Consider the following 21,119-nt stretch of genomic DNA (forward strand, 5'->3'; position numbering starts at 1 on the left):
AAAGTTTTCAAATAATCGTAGTGGGCCAAAAGTACAGTATTTCCCTCTGAGATGTAGTGGAGTAGAAGTAAAGGTATTGCAAATTGGAAATACTCTAGTCTAGTCAACCAACAATACCTCAAAATTGTACAGCGCTTGATTAAATGTACCCTGGGTATTGAAACCCCGCTTTTCATTTGAAGATCACAGCCTAAATAATTACTCTAATGATATTTTCCCCCGCAAGAAATATGTCCTACATTAACACTGATGAATAATACATCGTATATATACGCTGTACCCCAAAGAGGTCGTCAATTGCAATCTTTATGAATGCTCGGCACAAGTTAATGAAAACCGCCACTGCTTAATTTCCTGTACGTAAACGAGTTCTTCGCTACTAATAATCCCTGTGTCGTTTTATACTCAACAGGACTGGCAACGTTTGCGGCGTGCGTATGGAGGTGTCTGTTGCAAGTTAGCAAAAGCAAAAGCATTGGGGCCTACAAACATATTTGCGTGCAAGCGCGTGCGTGCACAGACACAGACTCAGACACACACACACACACACACACACACACACACACACACACACACACACACACACACAGACACACACACACACACACACACACACACACGCACACACAGACAAGAAATATATGAAATATATGAAACCCATTTGTCATAATTCACTTACCAATCCATTAGCCATCCCCGGCTTAAGTCTCCTGTGTCACATGTATCATGTACAGTTTATCATGTCTCACACACACACACACACACACACACACACAGACACACACACACACACACACACACCCTCGCATCATCTTAATTACCTCACCATAATAAGCACTCGGGCCGAAACGAGGTTTGATAAGAGCGCTAATGACAAATGCAATTTGGGACTTTACACGTTCCTCTCCCACCCCGTCTCATCCCTTCTTACATTTATTTATTTCAATCCATACATCACATCTCAATTACGGCTTTCCTCCGTAATGCCTTCCTGCTACAGATTTATGCCTATAAACTTTAACTCGCATAGCGCATGACAAGGTCACACTTGTGAAAAGAGCAGATCTACAAACTCGCCGGGGAGCTTGTAGATCCGCCCTTTTCACAGTATTTGAAACGGGGCTTAAAGGGACAATTCACCCTTTTTTGCAAAAGAATATGTCAATGGCGTTTAGAAGACTTTGTGTGAATGTGGTTTTAGATATTTTAGATTTTAGCAGTGAGCCCAGTGTCTCTGATGTCATGGGCTCACTTACTTCCTATAGACTACATGTTGTCTCAGTAAGACAGCCCTCCCCCTACCCACAAGGAGGAGCAGTGTACCAAAGCATTATGGGAATTGTAGTACGATTGTATATACGACGATAACATCTCTTTGTCACACGGCGGCCTCCCAAGGTGACCAAGAAGTGTGGTTTTCTTTCCCTTCTTTTTTTTTATGAGGCTGCGGGGGGGGGGGGGGGGGGGGGAGGGATGGGGGTTCTGGGTAACGGTGACGGTCGAGTGCAGGCGGAGGCGTGGCTGTGATTTATGTGGACGCTGTAATGACATCATATTCTATACGACGGGAGAGAGGATCGTAAATTAAGACGCTGCTGGTCTTTAATGGAGACCGAGAGGAAGTTTCTTTGTTATGCCTCTGCTGCTATCTATTTATCCATCTGTCTCTCTCTCGTTCTCTGTCTGTCTGTCTGTCTGTCTGTCTGTCTGTCTGTCTGTCTGTCTGTCTGTCTGTCTGTCTGTCTGTCTGTCTGTCTGTCTGTCTGTCTGTCTGTCTGTCTGTCTGTCTGTCTCTCTCTCTATATGACTTTAGTTTAGGTCATGGCTACTTTGAGACTCCTTTTTTTCACGTGAAATGATGCTGTGTGACTGATTGATTGTCTGGTGATAATGGTATGAATGTGACCGTACGGACCACTGAGGAGTCCAAACGGATTCTAGGGCAAATCAAAGCCAGAGAACCCTTTTCTTTAGAGAGTGCGTTGCTATTCAGCATCCATATTCTGGGGTGGGTGACATCAGCCAAAAATAGCCGATATAAAAGACCGCTTGTTGTGACGTGTTGTGAGCTTGTAGATCGGATATTTTGGGGAAATACATTTGGCGTAGACCTACCTACCTACCTACCTCCCTTCCTATACCTACCTACCTCAATCTTAACCCATTCTGACCGGGCACCCATTTTGGTGTCGGCATCATGTTATGCTTTAGCTATTGAAAAATAGCAGATCTACAAGCTCATATCGCGCCACCGAGTGGCGCGCTACGAGCTTGTAGGTCTGCTATTTTTGAAAAACGACTGACATTTTTAGAATCTGATCTCAGGTCAGAATGGGTTCATCAGACCAGTGTGTGTCCGGCGGAAACCTCGTATGAATCTGATCTCGGGTCAGAATGGGTTAAGTGGTTACAACCTGTATTTTAGTACATGTATATGGGCTGTTATGAGCTGTTATGAACTTGTGTATATATGAACTTGTGCCATTCCCAAAAACAAGGAACAAAGTGTGTCCCTTTATCAGTTGTCTTTTACTTAGGCAAAAAAAAGGACAATTCTGTTTGTGTTTGCAAATACCTAGTTGACAGGAAATCAACTTGGACTTGCCAGTGGTAGAACATAATGAAGAACATTGACTTGCTTACTGTATAATTTGAGTATTTAGTTGTTGTTTTTTCAATGCAAATATTGCATGTTTTACTTCACTGCAATCAATTGAAACCTTTAGTTACCAAAAGGATTGGACCAAAATGTGACTGGCTACAGTGCTTTGTGGCGCATGTGGGCATTGGTCATTTTTCAGTTTCAGTTTCAGTTTCAAACACAAAAACAAAATTGAACTTACCGGTAAAGTTCTAATTTTCTGCCATTTCACTATTGGCGAATTGCGGCACTTTTTCCCCAGCCTGAGTCACAATTATAATATAGCCCTGTGGGGGCTGACGTACTGTACTAACCGTCCTACAGGCATTAGTCCAACAACACATGCGTGGTTGGTTAAAACTCACTTGTGGAGTCCCGAAATGCATTGCCGGTTAAAACTCACCCGTTGCTTTGCTGTTAGGGTTTGGGGTGTCGGACTTAATGCCTGTTGGACTGTTGTTAGTACGTCGGAAACAAACACATGCACCCATCCAAATTTACTTAAAGTAACAAAAGTTAAAGTACTCATATGCATTATGCAACATGTGCCATTTCACAAGTTTTCAGGATTCGTTTTCAAATAATTGTAGCAGAGTAAAAGTAGCATATTTGCCTCTGAGATGTTGTGGCAAAGAAGTAAATGTATTGAAAATTGTAAATACTGCACTTCGGTAAAGTAAAAAAAAATACCTCTACATTGTACTTAACCCATTCTGACCGGGCACCCATTTTGGTGTTGGCATCATGTTATGCTTTAGCTATTTAAAAATAGCAGATCTACAAGCTCATATCGCGCCACCGAGTGGCGCGATACGAGCTTGTAGGTCTGCTATTTTTGAAAAAATCAAAGAACGACTGACATTTTTAGAATCTGATCTCAGGTCAGAATGGGTTGATCAGACCAGTGTGTGTCCAGTGGAAACCTCGTATGAATCTGATCTCAGGTCAGAATGGGTGTGTGTGCGTGCGTTTGGTCTCTGCAGGGAGTACAACTACATGCCACAGGATTAGCACACACACGCCGCAGGATTAACACAGCCATCTTTCTTCCCCTTTCACACCAATTAGCAGAGACAAATGGCGGGGATGTTGAGCGTGCCGCAGCTTGTCAAATATGGATCGTTGGCTGTCGATATAACATCACATTCCTCTGCATGGTGCCGTTAGAGACGACGTAAACCCCTGACCTCATTCTGTTCGGCCAAGATTCCACACCCTGTGCATTCTGTCCATGCGTCCCTTGGAGTGCTTTTAAACCATTCTGACCTGAGATCAGATTCATACGAGGTTTCCGCCGGACACACACTGGTCCTGATGAACCCATTCTGACCTGAGATCAGATTCTAGAAATGTCAGTCGTTCTTCAATTTTTCAAAAAATAGCAGACCTACAAGCTCGTATCGCGCCACTCGGTGGCGCGATATGAGCTTGTAGATCTGCTATTTTTCAATAGCTAAAGCATAACATGATGCCAACACCAAAATGGGTGCCCGTTCAGAATGGGTTAAACCCTCCAATAAATGTAGAGCTGGAACGTAATGAAGTACATTTCATTGCTGTCCGACAGAAACCTCCATATTTAGGTCCTGGAGACTTGTTTCCACTGTGGCGCTACTGTATATTCAATACAAAATGAACACAACAATGCAGGCCATCAGGAAATGCAATGCACTGTGATGGCAATGTACACAAGAGAATAAGAGATGGGCCAATTAGAAAAAAGCATCTACTGTATCAGGAAAAGTGGAGTTCATTATTAATTCCCATTGAAATGATGGGTCATGCACTGCCGCCGATTGTGAAGTATTAACTGCTATGCTCTTTTGATGAATTGAATACATACTGTAGGGCCACAATGAAAACAAGTCCCGACTCCCCATCAGTTGTTGTTGTTTGTTAATAAAGTATTCAATCCATAACACTCTCAGGGCTCCTGTTATTTTGTTTGACACATTCTAAAGTAATGTTTGATGATCTGTCTGACTCTGACACAATACAAATGTGTACACTCTGTCAAGTATACAGTAGTTCACCCAAAACCTACTTATTTTCTATCAATTCAATTACACGCCTCATGAAGCCTTCAATTCAGCGTTTCCCAAACTTTTTCATGTCAAGGAAACCCCCAAATTGTATGTATTAGCTTGCGGACCCCTCATTTGTCCGGCTCTATAGCAGTCACTTTCAACCGTTTTCATTTCAAGGACCACCAGTTTGACATGCATTAAGCTATACGGACCCCTGGGGGTCCCCTCTGACCCCACTTTGGGGAACCACTGCTTTAATTCACGGAGATTGTGTTGTCTTTGTTGCATTCCTGAGCCAATGATGTCATGACCGCTGGAGTCTCCGGTTAGGCTACTGAGTCCCCTATACTGACTGATTGACCCAGTCGTCAACTTAGCGGCCATCGAGCGACCTCGGTGAAGTCAAGGCTTCATAGTGTGTGTCTAGGGCCTAATTGATAAAAGAAAATGTAAGTATGCGGCCGCTAGAGGCGGGATCAAACGCGAGACTGGTGACGTATTGAAGCTGTGCCACAGCGCAGATTATAAACACAACCTAACAAGACTACAACTTGAAATGACTATGGATATATCGGATGTCTTGTCCCGCTGCTTCGGTTCATCGTTTCTGCTTGAGAGAGCCCAGATGCAGGCAGTATAGGAGGGAACTTGTGAACTCAATACTGCCACAATCTGGCGGAGTCAGGTTAAGTCATTCTGAACGGGAGCCCATTTTGGTGTTAGCATCATGTCGCGCTTTAGCTATTGACAAATAGCAGATCTACAAGCTCATAGCGCGCCACCGAGTGGCGCGCTACGAGCTTGTAGGTCTGCTATTTTTGAAAGAAAATCGAAGAACGACTGACATTTTTAGAATCTGATCTCAGGTCAGAATGGGTTAATCAGACCAGTGTGTGTCCACAGTGGAAACCTCGTATGAATCTGATCTCAGGTCAGAATGGGTTAAGTCGGGGGTGCATGTCCTTGGAAAGTATAAGAAATGGTGGTGACGTGATGTCTCTCTCCTGTCCAGGCGCGCGGAGGCAGAGGCAGACATGGACAAGGTGACGGCAGCCATGGTGCTGACCAGCCTCTCCACCAGCCCGCTGGTCCGCAGCCCGCCCGTCAAAGTCAGCGGTGAGTCAGTGTTGATTTTGACAGCAACTTTTAGATTTTTAATTTTAGTCTTTTGAATGATTTTCATTTAGTTTTAGTCGCATTTCATAGTCACCGGGAATGTTTTAGTGTTAGTCTAGTTTTGCTCGACTAAATATCGTAAGATTTTAGTCGACTAAATCTACAGTTGATTTAGTCAAGTGAAATTTATTTTGGCGGGCCTTGATGTAATGGCTGATTTTACACATGCTGAAAAATTTTCAGCTTGCAACCAAGTGTAAAATGACTTGTCTTTTACTTATACTGGATCTCTTGTCCACTAGTCCCTTCCTAACATTTTTGTCTAGTTTTTATTTGTTGACGGAATTGTCAATATATTTAGTCTTAATTTAGTTTTCATTTAGTTTCCATTTAATTTCGTCAGTGAAAAATGGTAGTCGACTAATTGACATAGTACTAGTCAACAAAATCAACTGTGGCGGTGAGTCATCTCGACATGCCAGTGGTTGTCAACCCTCTTCATATCAGTTCAAGGCCCATTGTTTCTTTGAGCCACGTATACGGACCGCCATTTGATAAGACATAGCCTCTCGGAAGTCGGAACCAAGACTTTTTGTTGTTGTCGTTAAGATAACATATTGTCCACAATTCCATCCATTGATTGATTGATTACTTTATTAGGCAGAAATGTAAACGGTACAGAGTACAGTCATGACTTGACAAATAACAACTAAATTCAAATCATCACAATGAAATAATTAAAAAGACATGTACAGGTTGGGGGAAAAAGGAAGGGGGTTATAAAGAGGTGGGGGTAGTACTTGACTAAGGGAGGAGCGGTCAGAGTCATGTCCCTCTTGGACTGCTGAACGGTGGATTTTCTGGTCTGTTTTTAAGGACGCCAGTGATTCGCCTTTTTGAAGGAGAATTTACCCATGTTTGTGGGCACATCATGTTTTCGTTTGACAGGAAGTAACAAATTAAACAATATTTAATGTATTATTAAAGGGATTGTGACATTAAAAAAAAGGTTTTGGAATTGTTCTTATTTTTTTTAGGTTTTCTAATCTCAATTGCACCCAAAAAAACATGAACTTTTAACATTCAGTAGATTTTCTGTGATCTGGGGTTTTCTGGCTCAAACAGGTGCTCTGATTTGCCAGCAGATTGTGATGTAAGATCCTGCAAATCCCATATTATGTCAATGGGATTTGCCAGCAGATGTCACTGTTTTCACTGTGTTGCCTGTTTTCATTGTAGCTCAAAAGGCTTCCAAACCCCAAAGAAAACTTCAGACCACAGAAAATCCACTGAATGTTCAAAGTTCAGGTTTTTTGGGTGTAATTGAGGTCATAAAACCTAAAAGAAAAAAGAAAAATAAATGAAAATGAATGTCATAAAACCTTTAATAAACAATATTTTATGTATTTAATTTTTTTCTCTAAAAATACTTCTTATAGTTAATTAAGATAATTAACAATGAGATTCAAGATAGCTTTTTTTCTTTCTTTTTTTGACAAATAAAGCAATCTTGAATCTTATTGTTAATTATATTTCCTGGCTTTATGACCACGGATATGCTCTAATGTATTAATATTTTATATAGGGTGTTCAATTCACAGCTAGATCTAAATACCTGCTAACCATGACGCAAGGAAAACTTTGAACATTCTTGGATTCATTTACAAGCTCTGTGCACATCTGAATGGCTGTCTATAAGCAATCATCAAACATTACTTTAGAATGTGTCAAACAAAAATAAATATCCACCAGAGAAATGAAACCCCCTCCACTTGGTTTGGCCCAGTGATGTCATCCATGACACCACCAATCCTATTTAAGTGGTGGAATTGTGGGCGGTGCCCTTACAAACATTTTTTTTTTGTATTTTGTCTTGGTGAGTAGCCTAATGACAAATTAGCAAATGATTGTATTTTTAACCACTTAAAGATCTCCACTCTAGCTCACAACAAGCTTGTATATCAGCAATTTGGGGCTGGTGCTCCCCCCGGAATATGGATGCTGGGGTCCAAGTTGTTAAATCTGCATCTAATGTTCCAATAAAGATAACTGAAATGAAACCATGCTTGTCTTTGCTGTTCATTAAAAGTAATTCAAAGTGTGGATTTAGACTGTGGTTTTAGACTTTTAGACTAAACTTCCAAAGGCAACACTTGACAGAATAAATATTATGTGAAGTTGTTGTAGTATTTAGCGCTGGCTAAACAAGCGATATTGGAAGCAATGCAACAAAAACAAAACATGAACACAATTGGAACTGAACTCGATCAAATTGAAGCTGATAAAATATCTTTGTGGAGTTCTCTCTCACCAAAGGAAAAGATGACCCCTGTTACTGATCAAACACTCTGTAGTGATGATTACTGTCACGTCCTCTGCCAAATATCTTTGCCAGAAATGGCAGATCTACAATCTCTTGAGCTTGCAGGTCCCCCTCACACTCTTTGAGTTGTGAACAATTTTCATATGAACTATGAAAAAGGCATAAAGAGGTTGTTTATAGTTTAAGCTCTATATTGTGATAGTAATCATCACCACAGTGTTTTAGTAACCGGGGTCTCCAAGTCTCTCCAATTTTATCCAAAAAGGGGAAGAAAAGATAATTTATCGGCTTCAATTTCATCGAGTTCAGTTCCAATTTTGCACGTTTTTTGTGCTATCACAATTTCACTTCTTTATCCTGCATCCTGAATGGGTATCTTTAGCTATTTCATTATCTGTACTGCAAACAGTGGCAAGAAATGTCATTGAATGTAACCTCCCCCACCCCCCAAAAAAAGTTTTTAAAGTCATGATTTTCACTCTCACTCACTAACTACCCCCTCTCACTCTGTCTATCTCTCTCTCTCTCTCTCTCTCTCTCTCTCTCTCTCTCTCTCTCTCTCTCTCTCTCCCCTCTGTCTGTTGTCTCTCCACCTCCCCATCCAGAGGGTCTCAGCGGCTCGTGGAAGGACAGCAGCTCGTCCGGGGGCTACTGGAGCTGGTCGGCGCCCAGCGACCAGTCCAACCCTTCCACGCCGTCGCCGCCGCTCTCCGCCGACAGCTTCAAGCCCTTCCGCATGCCCAGCCTGGGGGGCAGCATGGGGCCGGGGGGGCCGGGGGGTCCCGTGGGCGGAGGAGGAGGAGGGGGGGGGGCCCGAGGACCCCAGCCTGGAGGAGCAGGACGGCAGCAGCCTGCTCTTTGACGAGCCCATCCCACGAAAGCGCAAGGTCAGTCACTGCCGTGTACCTGGATGGATGGAGATCGAGGTTGGATTCCGTTTAGATCTTCGGTTGTTTTTATCAGGCCAAGAACCCCCGTAGCTCTGAGAGATATGAAGCAGGCTGGCTTAACCCATTCTGACCTGAGATCAGATTCTAAAAAATGTCAGTCGTTCTTCGATTTTTTTTCAAAAATAGCAGACCTACAAGCTCGTATCGCGCCACTCGGTGGCGCGATATGAGCTTGTAGATCTGCTATTTTTCAATAGCTAAAGCATAACACGATGCTGACACCAAAATGGGTGCCCGGTCAGAATTGGTTAAGGGAGGACCAGTCGGTGTGCGGGCCCTATACCTCCTTCCACTAAACATTACATTACCCACATTGCCCTATAGACCAATTGAAAATAGTCGATCTACAAGCTCACAATGTGTTACATCGACGCATTGTGAGCTTGATATTTATACATACATTCTGCATAATGGGTACTTTCTACTTTTGGTATTTTACCGGTACATGCTCTCTCTCCCTCACACACACGCACGCACGCGCACACACACACACACACACACACACACACACACACACACACACACACACACACACACACACACAGGCTTTTGTCACCTAAAGACAAAACAATACACAGGGGAGGGATTATGGTTGTGTGCATACACATACCTCACCTCACCTGTCCCGTAACCCCCGGAGGGTCGTTGGGGCACCACAGACAATCTGTTGACCAGCTCTCTCCATCCCTCTCTGTCTGAGTTTCAAGTGTGTCCATTCTCCGATGTTATCTTCCCATCTTTTCTCCTGTCTCCCTCTTCTCCTGCCACCTCGTACGGTGCCTTGCAGGATGGTCTTTGCAAGGCCTGAGGATCTGGTGATGTGTCCATAGTACCACCTCAGTTTACGCTTTATGACAGTGGTAAGAAGGTCATCATGTGGGCCGATGGCTTGGCTGATCTTTTGCCGTACTTCCTTGTTTGTGTTGGGTGTAGGAGATAACCCATGAGTCTTCGGTAGCATCTCATCTCCATGCTCTGTATTCTCCTCTGAAGCTCAGCTGTAAGGGTCCAAGTTTCACAAGCATAGAGAAGGATTGACATGTACAAGTGATCGCAGTATAGTCTCACCTTTGATGTTTTTGTCTTTGCATATGGGCTTGAGTTTTGCCAGGAGCAGCAGTTGTTTGCGCAATTCTGGCAAGGACTCCCCGCATACACGCATACATTGGCCAAAAAGACAAAACATGCGAGACATTCTTGTGGGAAGGAATGAGAGGCCTGGCTCCAGTAAAAAATCCTGTTTTCTTTTCCTATACATCTAAAAATATATATATTTATATATATATATAAAAGTCTGTGTCTCTCCTACACTGTCTCCGTCCCAGTTGAATAACCCCTGCACTTTAAGAAGGACAATGTTTGCTGTGTTCTCTTACCCTACTGTGTGTGTGTGTGTGTGTGTGTGTGTGTGTGTGTGTGTGTAGAACTCCATGAAGGTGATGTTTAAATGTCTGTGGAAGAACTGTGGCAAGGTGCTGAGTACTGCTGCCGGCATCCAGAGACACATCCGCACTGCTCACCTGGGGTAAGTCACATCCAGAGACACCTCCGCTCTGCTCAGTCACACACACACACACACACACACACACACACACACACACACACGCACAATCAATGAGTTAGCAATAGCAAGCAAGTCTTTTTCACGGGGAGATAAACCAAACTCAAACTTTCGACCCGAGGCTAGATTATCAGCGACATGTTTTGTTCAACTGAATGGCATTCCATCACCTTCAGCTCGTAAATTTGGCGATATGACCCCTTAGCCAGTTGTGGATCTACAAGCGCATCTGCTACTTTTGATGCTTTTCTGTGACGCTGTGGTAGTATGATCAAGGAAAAACCCCAAAAGAAAGTTAAAATATGGACATAAGAGGTTTCTTGCCCGACAGCAATGATTATGACAAAGTAACAATTAAGGCCTCGTGTCCATGGGTCACAAAACTCATTCTGTTACTAATTCTTTCTTGATTTCCTTCTACGTATCTATTGCAGATCTAAATTATGTCCTACACCGCCCCTCCTGTTAGTGACCGAATGACCCCCTCTGGGAACAATGAGGTTTTGGCCGTTACTTCAAAAGTGAAATTACAGTGAAAGTTGTAGTTTGGTGGTTGTTCTCAGTGCACACACAAGAGCAGTAAAATTGATGGGTATAATACTAGCCTGTCTATGTAAATGATGGCTTATATAAGCTTGGAGCTCAACGCATGCACGCACGCACGCACGCAGCTGTGATACACCTTGTGATTTAATAGACTCTTGCCTTCGGGCCATGCCGATTAAATTGGGAATAAGCAACACTTAAAGACCATATTTGATTTTGTTTGCTGCTGCCTTTCATCTCTCTCTCTCTTCCACCAACCCCCCCCTTCCCCTCACCTTGTGTTTCATTTCCTTAATTTATCATATTGATATCCTCTAGGCTGAAGGCCGGGTACGGAGATTGTTGTTGTTTTTTCAGTTTTTCATCAAATACGGGTCGTTAAACGTTATTTTAGTGCCAAACTCACAAGGAACTTAGAGCAGAGAGGCCCACCATTTCCCCACTGAGCAAGCATTTGGTGACAGTAAGCAAGGAAAAACTCCCCTTTAGGCAAGGCAGGATAATTTGTATAGCACATTTCAACAACAAGGCAATTCAGTGTACTTCACACAAAACATTAAGAAAAGGAAACTCATTGTAAAAGGACATTAGAATACAATAAAAACAAAAGAAGAAAAAGATAAAACTTGCAATGCAGAAGAATCAATGAATGGCAGCGGCGGACATTTAAAAGAAATAAGAGTTTGCAGCAGACCTGCATGTGGCGGGCGTGAAGAAACCTGGAGCAGAACCAGGCTCTAGCCCATTCTGAACGGGAACCCATTTTGGTGTTAGCATCATGTTATGCTTTAGCTATTGAAAAATAGCAGATCTACAAGCTCATATCGCGCCACCGAGTGGCGCGATACGAGCTTGTAGGTCTGCTATTTTTGAAAAATCGAAGAACGACTGACATTTTTTAGAATCTGATCTCAGGTCAGAATTGGTTCATCAGACCAGTGTGTGTCCGGCGGAAACCTCGTATGAATCTGATCTCAGGTCAGAATGGGCTAGAGTTCGGAGGTCATTGGCCTTGATCGTGTCACGGTTGAGGGCGTGATGCTACCGTCTGAATTATTTTAATGTATGCAACGTGTCATGCATGATTCTACTGTATGATTCTTATGATTCTAGTCAGGGGGGGGGTGGGGCAGTTCAAATAGGATGATTCTGGGGGATCACGGCCTGAAAAGGTCGAGAACACTTTCCGTTACTTCATAAACGTTGTGATGGACTGAGTGTTGCGCTGTTGATTATTTTATTCTCTCCGTCAATCCTCAGTTCATTGTTCCTTCCTTCCTTCCTTCCTTCCTTCCTTCCTTCCTTCCTTCCTTCCTCCATTCATTTCTACCTTCTTTGCTTCCATTCTTCTTGATTGCTCAATTGATTGATTGAACGATCAAGATACCATCCTCTCCCTATCTTTATCCCATGATGCAATTAAGCGTGACTGTGTTTTAGAGTGCAGTGATTAGCTAAAACACAGTGGGCGTAATTCCCCCCCCCCCCCCCCCCCCCCCCGATATTGAAACAGGTTGAGAACGACTGCGCCCCGCCAACATATCTCTCTCTCTCTCTCTCTCTCGCTGTGTTGATTTTGTTGTAAGTGTAAAAGCATCACAACGCCGTCAAGGCCTGCCAAAATACATTTTAGTCAAATGTGACTCATTTTAGTCAAATGTGACTCTTTTTGCTACAGAGACAGTCATGGCGGGAAGACTTACAGTAACTGTTCAGGATAGGAGAAAAACCTTTTTTTGTCTTTATTTATTTTTTAATCCAAAATGACTTAATGGCACAGGCAGACTCTTCACATATAGAGCATGTCTGAAATAAATGTCAGAGCTGAAATCTAAATGTAAATATGAAATAAATGATTAAAGGACCTATAACATAAAATTCAACTTTTTCAATTTCTTTTGTGTTTTTGGGGCTCCAATGTGTGTTTTCTATCCCCACAAATAACCAATTTTGAACAATCAGGCCTTCATGTCATATGGGTGTTTTAATGGAAATTGCTCTCAGAAACAGCTCGACTGATTTTGGTCTCATCGTGATGTCATCAATGTCACCCTACTTTGTATAATTCCTCCTTTTCTTCAGTCTTCAGTTGCAAATTTGCATTTCCACTTTGTTTACAATGTCCACTATTGTTGATTTTCCAAGCTGGCATGGAATGGAAACAAGCCTGGTTTTATCTAGCATCAGTATTATAATGACTCAAATATTAAATAATCTGCATATCAGCACCCTCTCCACCTCAGGACAGTGTGGTACTGCAGCTAAAACTGCTTTCAAAGTCCAGAAAGAGTTGACAAGGCCTGGTTATATCAGTGGTGATTGAGGCTCAAACCATTAGAAATAACTTTGAGGGACATAGACAATATGATTATTAAATATTAAAAGCAGTTTTAAAATGCATGTTATTTGCGCTTTAAACATGTAGCTATAGGTGTAATGTTAGAGACCACAGAAGTGAACCTTTTCAAGCCTGTTTTCTCAACTCGCCGTTTTCTGTAAGACATTACGCCATATCTCCAAACCTGGTGGTGGGTCAAACCAATATGTCAATTTGAAGCTATGATTCCCTGCTTTCATACGACATGAAGAAACAAAACAAAAAGATCCAATGACTTACTGTGTGTCAAGTTTGGTCATAAATGTAGATGTAGTCGACTAAAATTGCATGATATTTAAAGGTATATTCAGTGATTTCACTTAATTCAAATATCACTTATTTTTTTGTTTTGTTGTGATAATCCTCCCTACTATAGAGTGTGCTGACCATATAAGGAGTTCCTCCCTGTCCCCAGTTAACCCCTGGGGGTCAAAAAACTTTAGGTTTCGTTTTTGACTCTCTATCCTGATTGGACGAAAGGCTGGGTCCCACAGCCAAAAACTAAACCTAAGGTTTTTTGAGTGAAATCACTGAATATACCTTTCATTTTATTCAAAAGACTGACTAAAACGTGATCAAAATTAGCTGTCAAAATCATCTGTCTGTGAATAGCACCATCGTCAGTATAAATAACCCTGTCAAGAGTTGCACTAGATACTGCACTAGATATTTATAACTGTCACAAATGCCTGTCTAACATGAACATTTGGACTGTTTTTCATTGGATGTATATATGTTGTATTCTGTGTTGTTTTTTTTTAGTTATCAAATGTTTTTTAATAATAATGATTAAACCATGCCCTTAACCAAATCTGCAATACCAGACCAAAATCTCAATGTTTTCCTCTTTTGCACCATGCAATCTTGCTGTAGACATTTCTAGATAAATGATGTCTAGAAAGGTCAAAGCCCATTGGCTGAAATGACAATGTATGAGGCGGTTTCCAGTGCGAAGCAACCATCTTCTTTGCGGCCGTTACGCCAGCAAAGAAGACACGAATACGGGTGTTATTTAATGGCAACTGGGATACATCATTTAATAAGAGTATTCTGTGTTTCGTATGTTTCTCTATGTGCCTTCAGTCTGCAATAACCCATTCTGAACGGGCACCCATTTTGGTGTCGGCATCATGTTATGCTTTAGCTATTGAAAAATAGCAGATCTACAAGCTCATATCGCGCCACCGAGTGGCGCGATACGAGCTTGTAGGTCTGCTATTTTTGAACAATCGAAGAACGACTGACATTTTTTAAAATCTGATCTCAGGTCAGAATGGGTCAATCAGACCAGTGTGTGTCCAGCGGAAACCTCATATGAATCTGATCTCAGGTCAGAATGGGATAAAGGCTTTCAATTAATTCTCTCTCTAGGCGTAACTGCGACTCGGAATCCAGTGACGGCGAGGAGGACTTCTACTACGCGGAGATCAAGCTCAACACGGACTCCGTGGCCGACGGCCTCAGCAGCCTGTCCCCCGTCTCCCCTTCCTCCGTCCTGTCCTCCTCCTGCCCTGTGCCTCCTCCTCCTCTTCCTCCCGCGCCTCCCGCTCCTCCCCCGCCCCAGTCCTCCGCTCCCTCCTGCCCTCCTCCGCCCCTCCCGCCTTCTTCCGTGGAGACGCGCGTCATCGTCAACGGCCACGGCGGCACGCCGCTGTCCCGCTCGGCGCCCAGTGCCCTCTACCTCATCCACGCAGACCACGCCTACCAGGTCAGGACACGCGCGCACGCACACACGCACACACACACACACACACACACACACACACTGGTGACTCATTCTGTGTCCCCTCCCAGTCAATCAGGTGAAGTGTGGGTCAACGTCTGCTCAGGATCAATGGCGTCTCGCTTGACCACACACACACACACACACACGCACGCACACGCACATCCCCACACAAGATCGAAATGCAACTTTCATTTGCTAGTAAGACGAATGAACAGCTTTTATCTTTTTGAACGCCTCAGCTTGCTATCTCTCACACACACACACACGCACACACACACACGCACATACACACACACACACACACACACACACACATACACACACACACACACACACACACACACACACACACACACACACACACACACACACACACACACACACACACACACAAAATAAGATAAAGTCAATACAAACTAAATCAGGATCAATATGCCTACACAACTCTCTCTCTCTCTCTCTCTCTCTCTCTCTCTCTCTCTCTCTCTCTCAAACATACATGCACACACTACACACACAACAGTAAGGGCTACTGCAGGCAGTGTAAATGTAAAGTTTATGGTTAACCTCAATATGGTCCATCAGAGAAGAACCAGTTGGATTATCATGACCACTGAAAACATACTAGTGTTCCTATTCAGGAACATTAGGCAAACGGGTGTTTAGTAACACATTTTTGTGTTAATAGGAATCTGTAACAGCTGCTGAAATTTGGGGTTCCGTTAATAACCTACTATGCAGGCAACATTTTCAAAGCTTTAAGTAAAGTAGCATGTGACTAGTCAAATAGGGTTTTTCATGATTCTGAATCCATTGTAAGCATTATGTTTTGCAAGAAAAACACTCCTTGGGCTAAAAACAGCCATAGCCACTTTTCCAAACCTGATCACGCTAGGCTGTGAACCGAAAGTAAAAACCGTGTAAAAGTGTCCCACGATGTTTGTTTTAATTTACCTGAAACATTCATTTTGTAACGGCGACCAGCGAAGCTTTAGTTGAATAAATGTTGTTTTGATCAAAAAACGCAATCTGGGAAAAGAATTGGAGATAAATGGATTAAAAACATAAATAACAGTTTACATTGAAGTGGACGGAGGCAGACGTTTTCGCTTCCGATTCCTTTTTCTGTTTATCGATCGCATAAGCACCCGAGAGCTATTCATACAGTGGTGAAGAGCGCCATCTAACTTAACCGTCTTCCTGCCATTGCCGAAGCCCTTCGGCAATTGAAGCATTAATTTGATATTAACGCTTGCTGCCATTGCCGAAGCCCTTCGGCAATTGCGCTTTTATAGTGAATATGATTGATCAAGCCATAATGCTACTCACGTTAGCCGGTTAGCTAGCAATGTTGTTAGCACTGCACTGGATCGTTCATATTAATTCACCGTCGCCATAAGAATCCATTCTATCCGTTTCTTTCAATCGCCTGTATCTCCTATTCCTTGTCCCAGATGGCATTTTTGGTCAAAACAGCGTTTCTTTGACGGCACGAGCCGACGTTGTGGAGTGCTAAAATGTACCGGCATGATTCGATCATGTAAACAAAGGTTGTCTTGGCAACGTAAAGCTGGCAGGGATAAGCTCACTTCCGGTTGAGGCAAAATGTGGCTTTTCAAAATAAGAGCTCAAATTAAAAAAATGCTGGCATGAATTAGGTCCTAATTTCTCAATAAATGGCAGCAGTAAAAGGGTTAATCAATAAAAATCCCCAAAAGTCGTAAAAGTCATCCTTCTAGTCAACGACATCAACACATTCATAGAAAAAGAAAGTTAACAAACAAGGCGGACTTGGCCTGATAAACATTGACAGACGCCTGAACATGATGTGAAACAAATAATGAATAATGTTTGGCCTGCCTGTGGTAACATTGGGTCCACGTCCTGCAGGCGACCGCTCCAGTGTCCATACCATCCAGCAACGCCGACTCGGCAGGCGGGAGCTTTACTCCCACCAACGGAAACACCTTCAGCATCTCATGGCAGTCCCCGCCTGTCAGCTTCACCGGAAACTCTGTGAGAACCACACACACACACACGCACGCACATGCACACGGATTAGTGTTCTCCATTTTTACTGGAGAGAAGAGGTTTCTGCCCGGGAGCAACCAGATGCAAAAGAGGGTTTATATTACGCTAACAACAAGTGGCATTGGTTTGCTGAGTGGTGGTGTTTGGTGTGTTTGCTCCTCAGGTTTCTCCCAGTAAGAGCCAGGGCTTCGGCGAGCAGCGGGCCCAGACCATCGCTGTGCTGTCCTCTCCTCCCAGAGCTACCGGCTCTCTCAGGTACTGTAACAGGCTTTAGTTTAGACAAGTAAGACGCGCAAACGCGGGAAAGTGAACGCAGCTCGTAAATGGCAATAGCAACAATTAGAATAAATTACATACTTTTTTAAGGTTCTCTTTTTTGTGTTTTTTAAGATTTCATTTTTAAGTTAAGTTTTTTTAAGTTAAGTGTTTTTAAAGTTTTTTTGAAGTTAAGTTTTTTTGTGTTTTTTAAGTTTTTAAGATTTTATTTTGAAGTTAAGTTTTTTGAAGTTAAGTGTTTTTAAAGTTTTTTTTTAAGTTAAGTTTTTTTGTGTTTTTTTAAGATTTTATTTTTAAGTTAAGTTTTTTTTAAGTTTTTTTTTTAAGTTAAGTTTTTTCTTTTTCATTTTAAGTTAAGTTTTTTTTTTAAGTTAAGTTTTTGTTAAGTTGTGTGTGTGTGAGTGCGTGCGTGCGTGTGTGTGTTTTGTGTGATACAGCTGCGCCCTCTGGTGGCGGGCAGGTGGTGTAACAGCGGGACAGACACACACACACGGACACACAGACATGATCTGCAGGGTCTCATAGTTAGTGCTCATTGCATTCGCAATCATTGCATTCGCAATCACTGCGTTCGCAACTATTGGGCCGACTGTCATTAGACCGACAACCTACCCCTAACCCTAACCCGCAAGCACGGGAGCAGCGCATGTTCGACCGTCGTTTCCGCATGTCGGTCCGTCGGTGTGTCTAATCTGCGTGTGCATCCCACCATAACATCCAAACTGGATGTTATGGTGGGAGAGCTACCGGCTTCTCTCAGTTACCGTAACATCCAACCTGAAGCATTGTAAAGCAGCTGTCTACTTATATACCGTGGAGTCTGTGGGTTAGAATCCACAGGTGCATCCAGCTTTGCCGAGTGTCATATGAGCACCGTTGGCCCCAGCCTGTGTTCGAAAGAGGGAAGCCGGGCGGGGAGGTTGTAACTATACGTCGTACAGTACGCCTACGGGCTGGGGTTGGGGGGCTCCTCACTGGCAGGTGAAGACAGCTAGTATGATATAACGGCAGTAACAACAAAGAAATGTGTGTTGGGGAAGGAAAAAGGTGTATAAAGCAAAAAGAAATTAAATTAAAAATGAATACCGTATGCACAGTGGCTAGGCTATGCATTATAACAACTAAACTAGGAGTGTGTGAGTGTTTTATTTGATGTATTCCACTCCTGTTTTATTAGCCGTCATGCAAAGGCACCTTCCATACACCTGGGCAACTGCACGTACTTAAAAACTAATTCAAAGTGCACAACAGTGCACTTTAAAAATGTATGAAAGGAAGCGATAATTAAAGATAAAAGCAAATATTAGAAAACCTCCCAACCTCTGGTGCAAAGTACAACATTTAGTACAGGCAAGACCATAGCTGTTCTTATAGCTGTCGCCAAACCACCAAAAAGACCATTGTCAGGATCAACACTTTAACCCATTCTATACGGGAACCCATTTTGGTGTTAGCATTACGTTATGCTTTAGCTATTGAAAAATAGCAGACCTACAAGCTCATATCGCGCCACCGAGTGGCGCGATACGAGCTTGTAGGTCTGCTATTTTTTTTTAAATCGAAAGAACGACTGACATTTTTTAGAATCTGATCTCAGGTCAGAATGGGTCCATCAGAGCAGTGTGCGTCCAGTGGAAACCTCGTATGAATCTGATCTCAGGTCAGAATGGGTTGAACCTCACTTAATTTTTTCTGTTTGTCCCGTCTCGGACTCTCTCCCCCTCTGCAGTCGGAAGGTGCGCGGCGAGGGGAAGAAGTGTCGGAAGGTGTACGGGATGGAGAACCGCGACATGTGGTGCACGGCCTGTCGCTGGAAGAAAGCCTGCCAGAGATTCACCGACTGAGGCCACGACCAGCCTTGTCACCAAGAGGAATAGAATGGGGAGGGGGGGACCGCTCATTCTGTGCTCATCTCACGTGCTCAACACGATCACTATACCCACCAAACCCCCCCTCCCCACACACACATCCCACGCGCCCCTGTCCCGTTATAACCCCCATCACCATGCGGAACAGGGATCAACCTGGAGTCTAAATGGACCCTTGGCGGGTCTGTATAACTCTGAGAGCGTTGCAAATGTCCATATTTTTTGCACACTCGGAAGGATCCACCATTCATCTTCCCCGACAGTGTAGGATGAACCAAAATGGCGGCCAGGCTGCCAGGCTGGCTGCATGAGCCCATCTTCTTGCATTCCTATACGTCACCCCCCTCTGTGTTTCGCTCCACTAGGGCATCTCTAATGCAGCTAAAGACAGTGCGAACCCGCAGCGACACGCTAAAATAACGGCCTGTCGTTTTTCTATGTTGGGTTATGTGTTTAAAATGTCTTTCTAAGTTTTGTAAAAGTCGTGTTTTTTTCTTTTCCTATGGAACATCAAGTCAAAAACGAAAAAAAGTGGACCAGAAGATTTTTTATCTAAGAAAATAATTACTTTTTTTTTCAGTTTCTTTCTTTTTTTTAATTCTGGAAACATCAACACACATTTGATTATGATCCTTTGTTTTCCATGTTTGGGATTCTTCCCTTTGGTCTGTTCATCTCTCGTTTTAAGTAGATTTGTTTTTTTATTTCCTATTACCAACCAAGTGATCAACCAACCTGACCTTCAGGACTTTCCTCCATCCATGCAGTTCTATGACAAAGGCTAAAGGATGTAACATCCATATGGAATAATCAATGCAAAAAAACTATAACACAACACAAGAACCAGATAAAATGAGCTGTTTTTTAATCCCACTTTTCTATCCTGTCAGTTGTTTTTTTGTTTTTGTTTTATCAGGGATGTGATTCTAAATAAAGCAAAGACCCAGCAGCTAAAGCTATGGTTGAGCACGGCAGCATTTTCAATGGCTGGTATTTCATAACACTCAACTTTGCAACCAAAAAAAAAGTATTTTTTTGCTTTTTTTTGTAAGGTGCCATGTCGACTGTTGATGTACTTTTTCATTGGAAAAGGACTCTGTTTGCCTATACTATACCAACTGTCAAGTTTAAGAGTGTGGGTGTGTGCGTGGGAGTGTTAAAGATGAGCATCTCGGGCAACGGAGATAAGCGGTTTGGGCCGGGCCGTAAAATCGCCGGCAGCATTCAGAGACGGACACCAATCGATCGATGGTCCCAACGTTGACACTTACCTGGCGAAACAAACTCACTTTGTGTTTACCCCATCGGTCCATTCTATGGGCCAGCTAACATGGGATGGGGGTTGGTTCCAAACCAAACTTGAGGCACTTGTACTGTATGTGACTGAGCACTTGTTAACACCCTTTGGCCACTACCACGCCAACCAGTTTTTCCTAAATCAGTCTTCGGCCACTCCCCATTAGCCACCACCAAGCCTAACGGAGGGTTGGAGTGGGGTGGCAGGGTGGTGGGGGGGGGAAGGGCAGATGGGGGAGGGCGGGGAGCCCCAATTGGTTCGCTCGAAGGATGCCACATGTTTTCTAGCGCCGCGGAAAGATCAAAGAAAGCTTCCACTCTTGACTTTTGCTACAGGCCTCGTGATAGGCTGAAGGACTTGTTACTGACATGGGTCATGGG

At 43.2% G+C, this 21,119-nt stretch overlaps 1 protein-coding gene across 1 annotated transcript in view; it reads left to right on the forward strand.

Annotated features, from left to right (window-relative positions):
• The window catches only part of znf704 (zinc finger protein 704), a 92,865-nt gene extending 73,177 nt beyond the window's left edge, over nt 1-19,688 (forward strand). Inside the window, 8 exon segments of the mRNA XM_083789768.1 lie at nt 5,681-5,784; nt 8,713-8,914; nt 8,916-8,994; nt 10,482-10,582; nt 14,913-15,249; nt 17,158-17,283; nt 17,462-17,553; nt 19,304-19,688. Of these exon segments, the coding sequence (XP_083645894.1) occupies nt 5,681-5,784; nt 8,713-8,914; nt 8,916-8,994; nt 10,482-10,582; nt 14,913-15,249; nt 17,158-17,283; nt 17,462-17,553; nt 19,304-19,418 (1,156 nt within the window). The 3' untranslated portion in view covers nt 19,419-19,688.
• Nucleotides 19,689-21,119: the final 1,431 nt, after the last annotated feature.

The sequence above is a fragment of the Protomyctophum parallelum genome, assembly GCF_964188405.1.
Source record: "Protomyctophum parallelum genome assembly, chromosome: 1".
Lineage (NCBI taxonomy): Eukaryota > Metazoa > Chordata > Actinopteri > Myctophiformes > Myctophidae > Protomyctophum > Protomyctophum parallelum.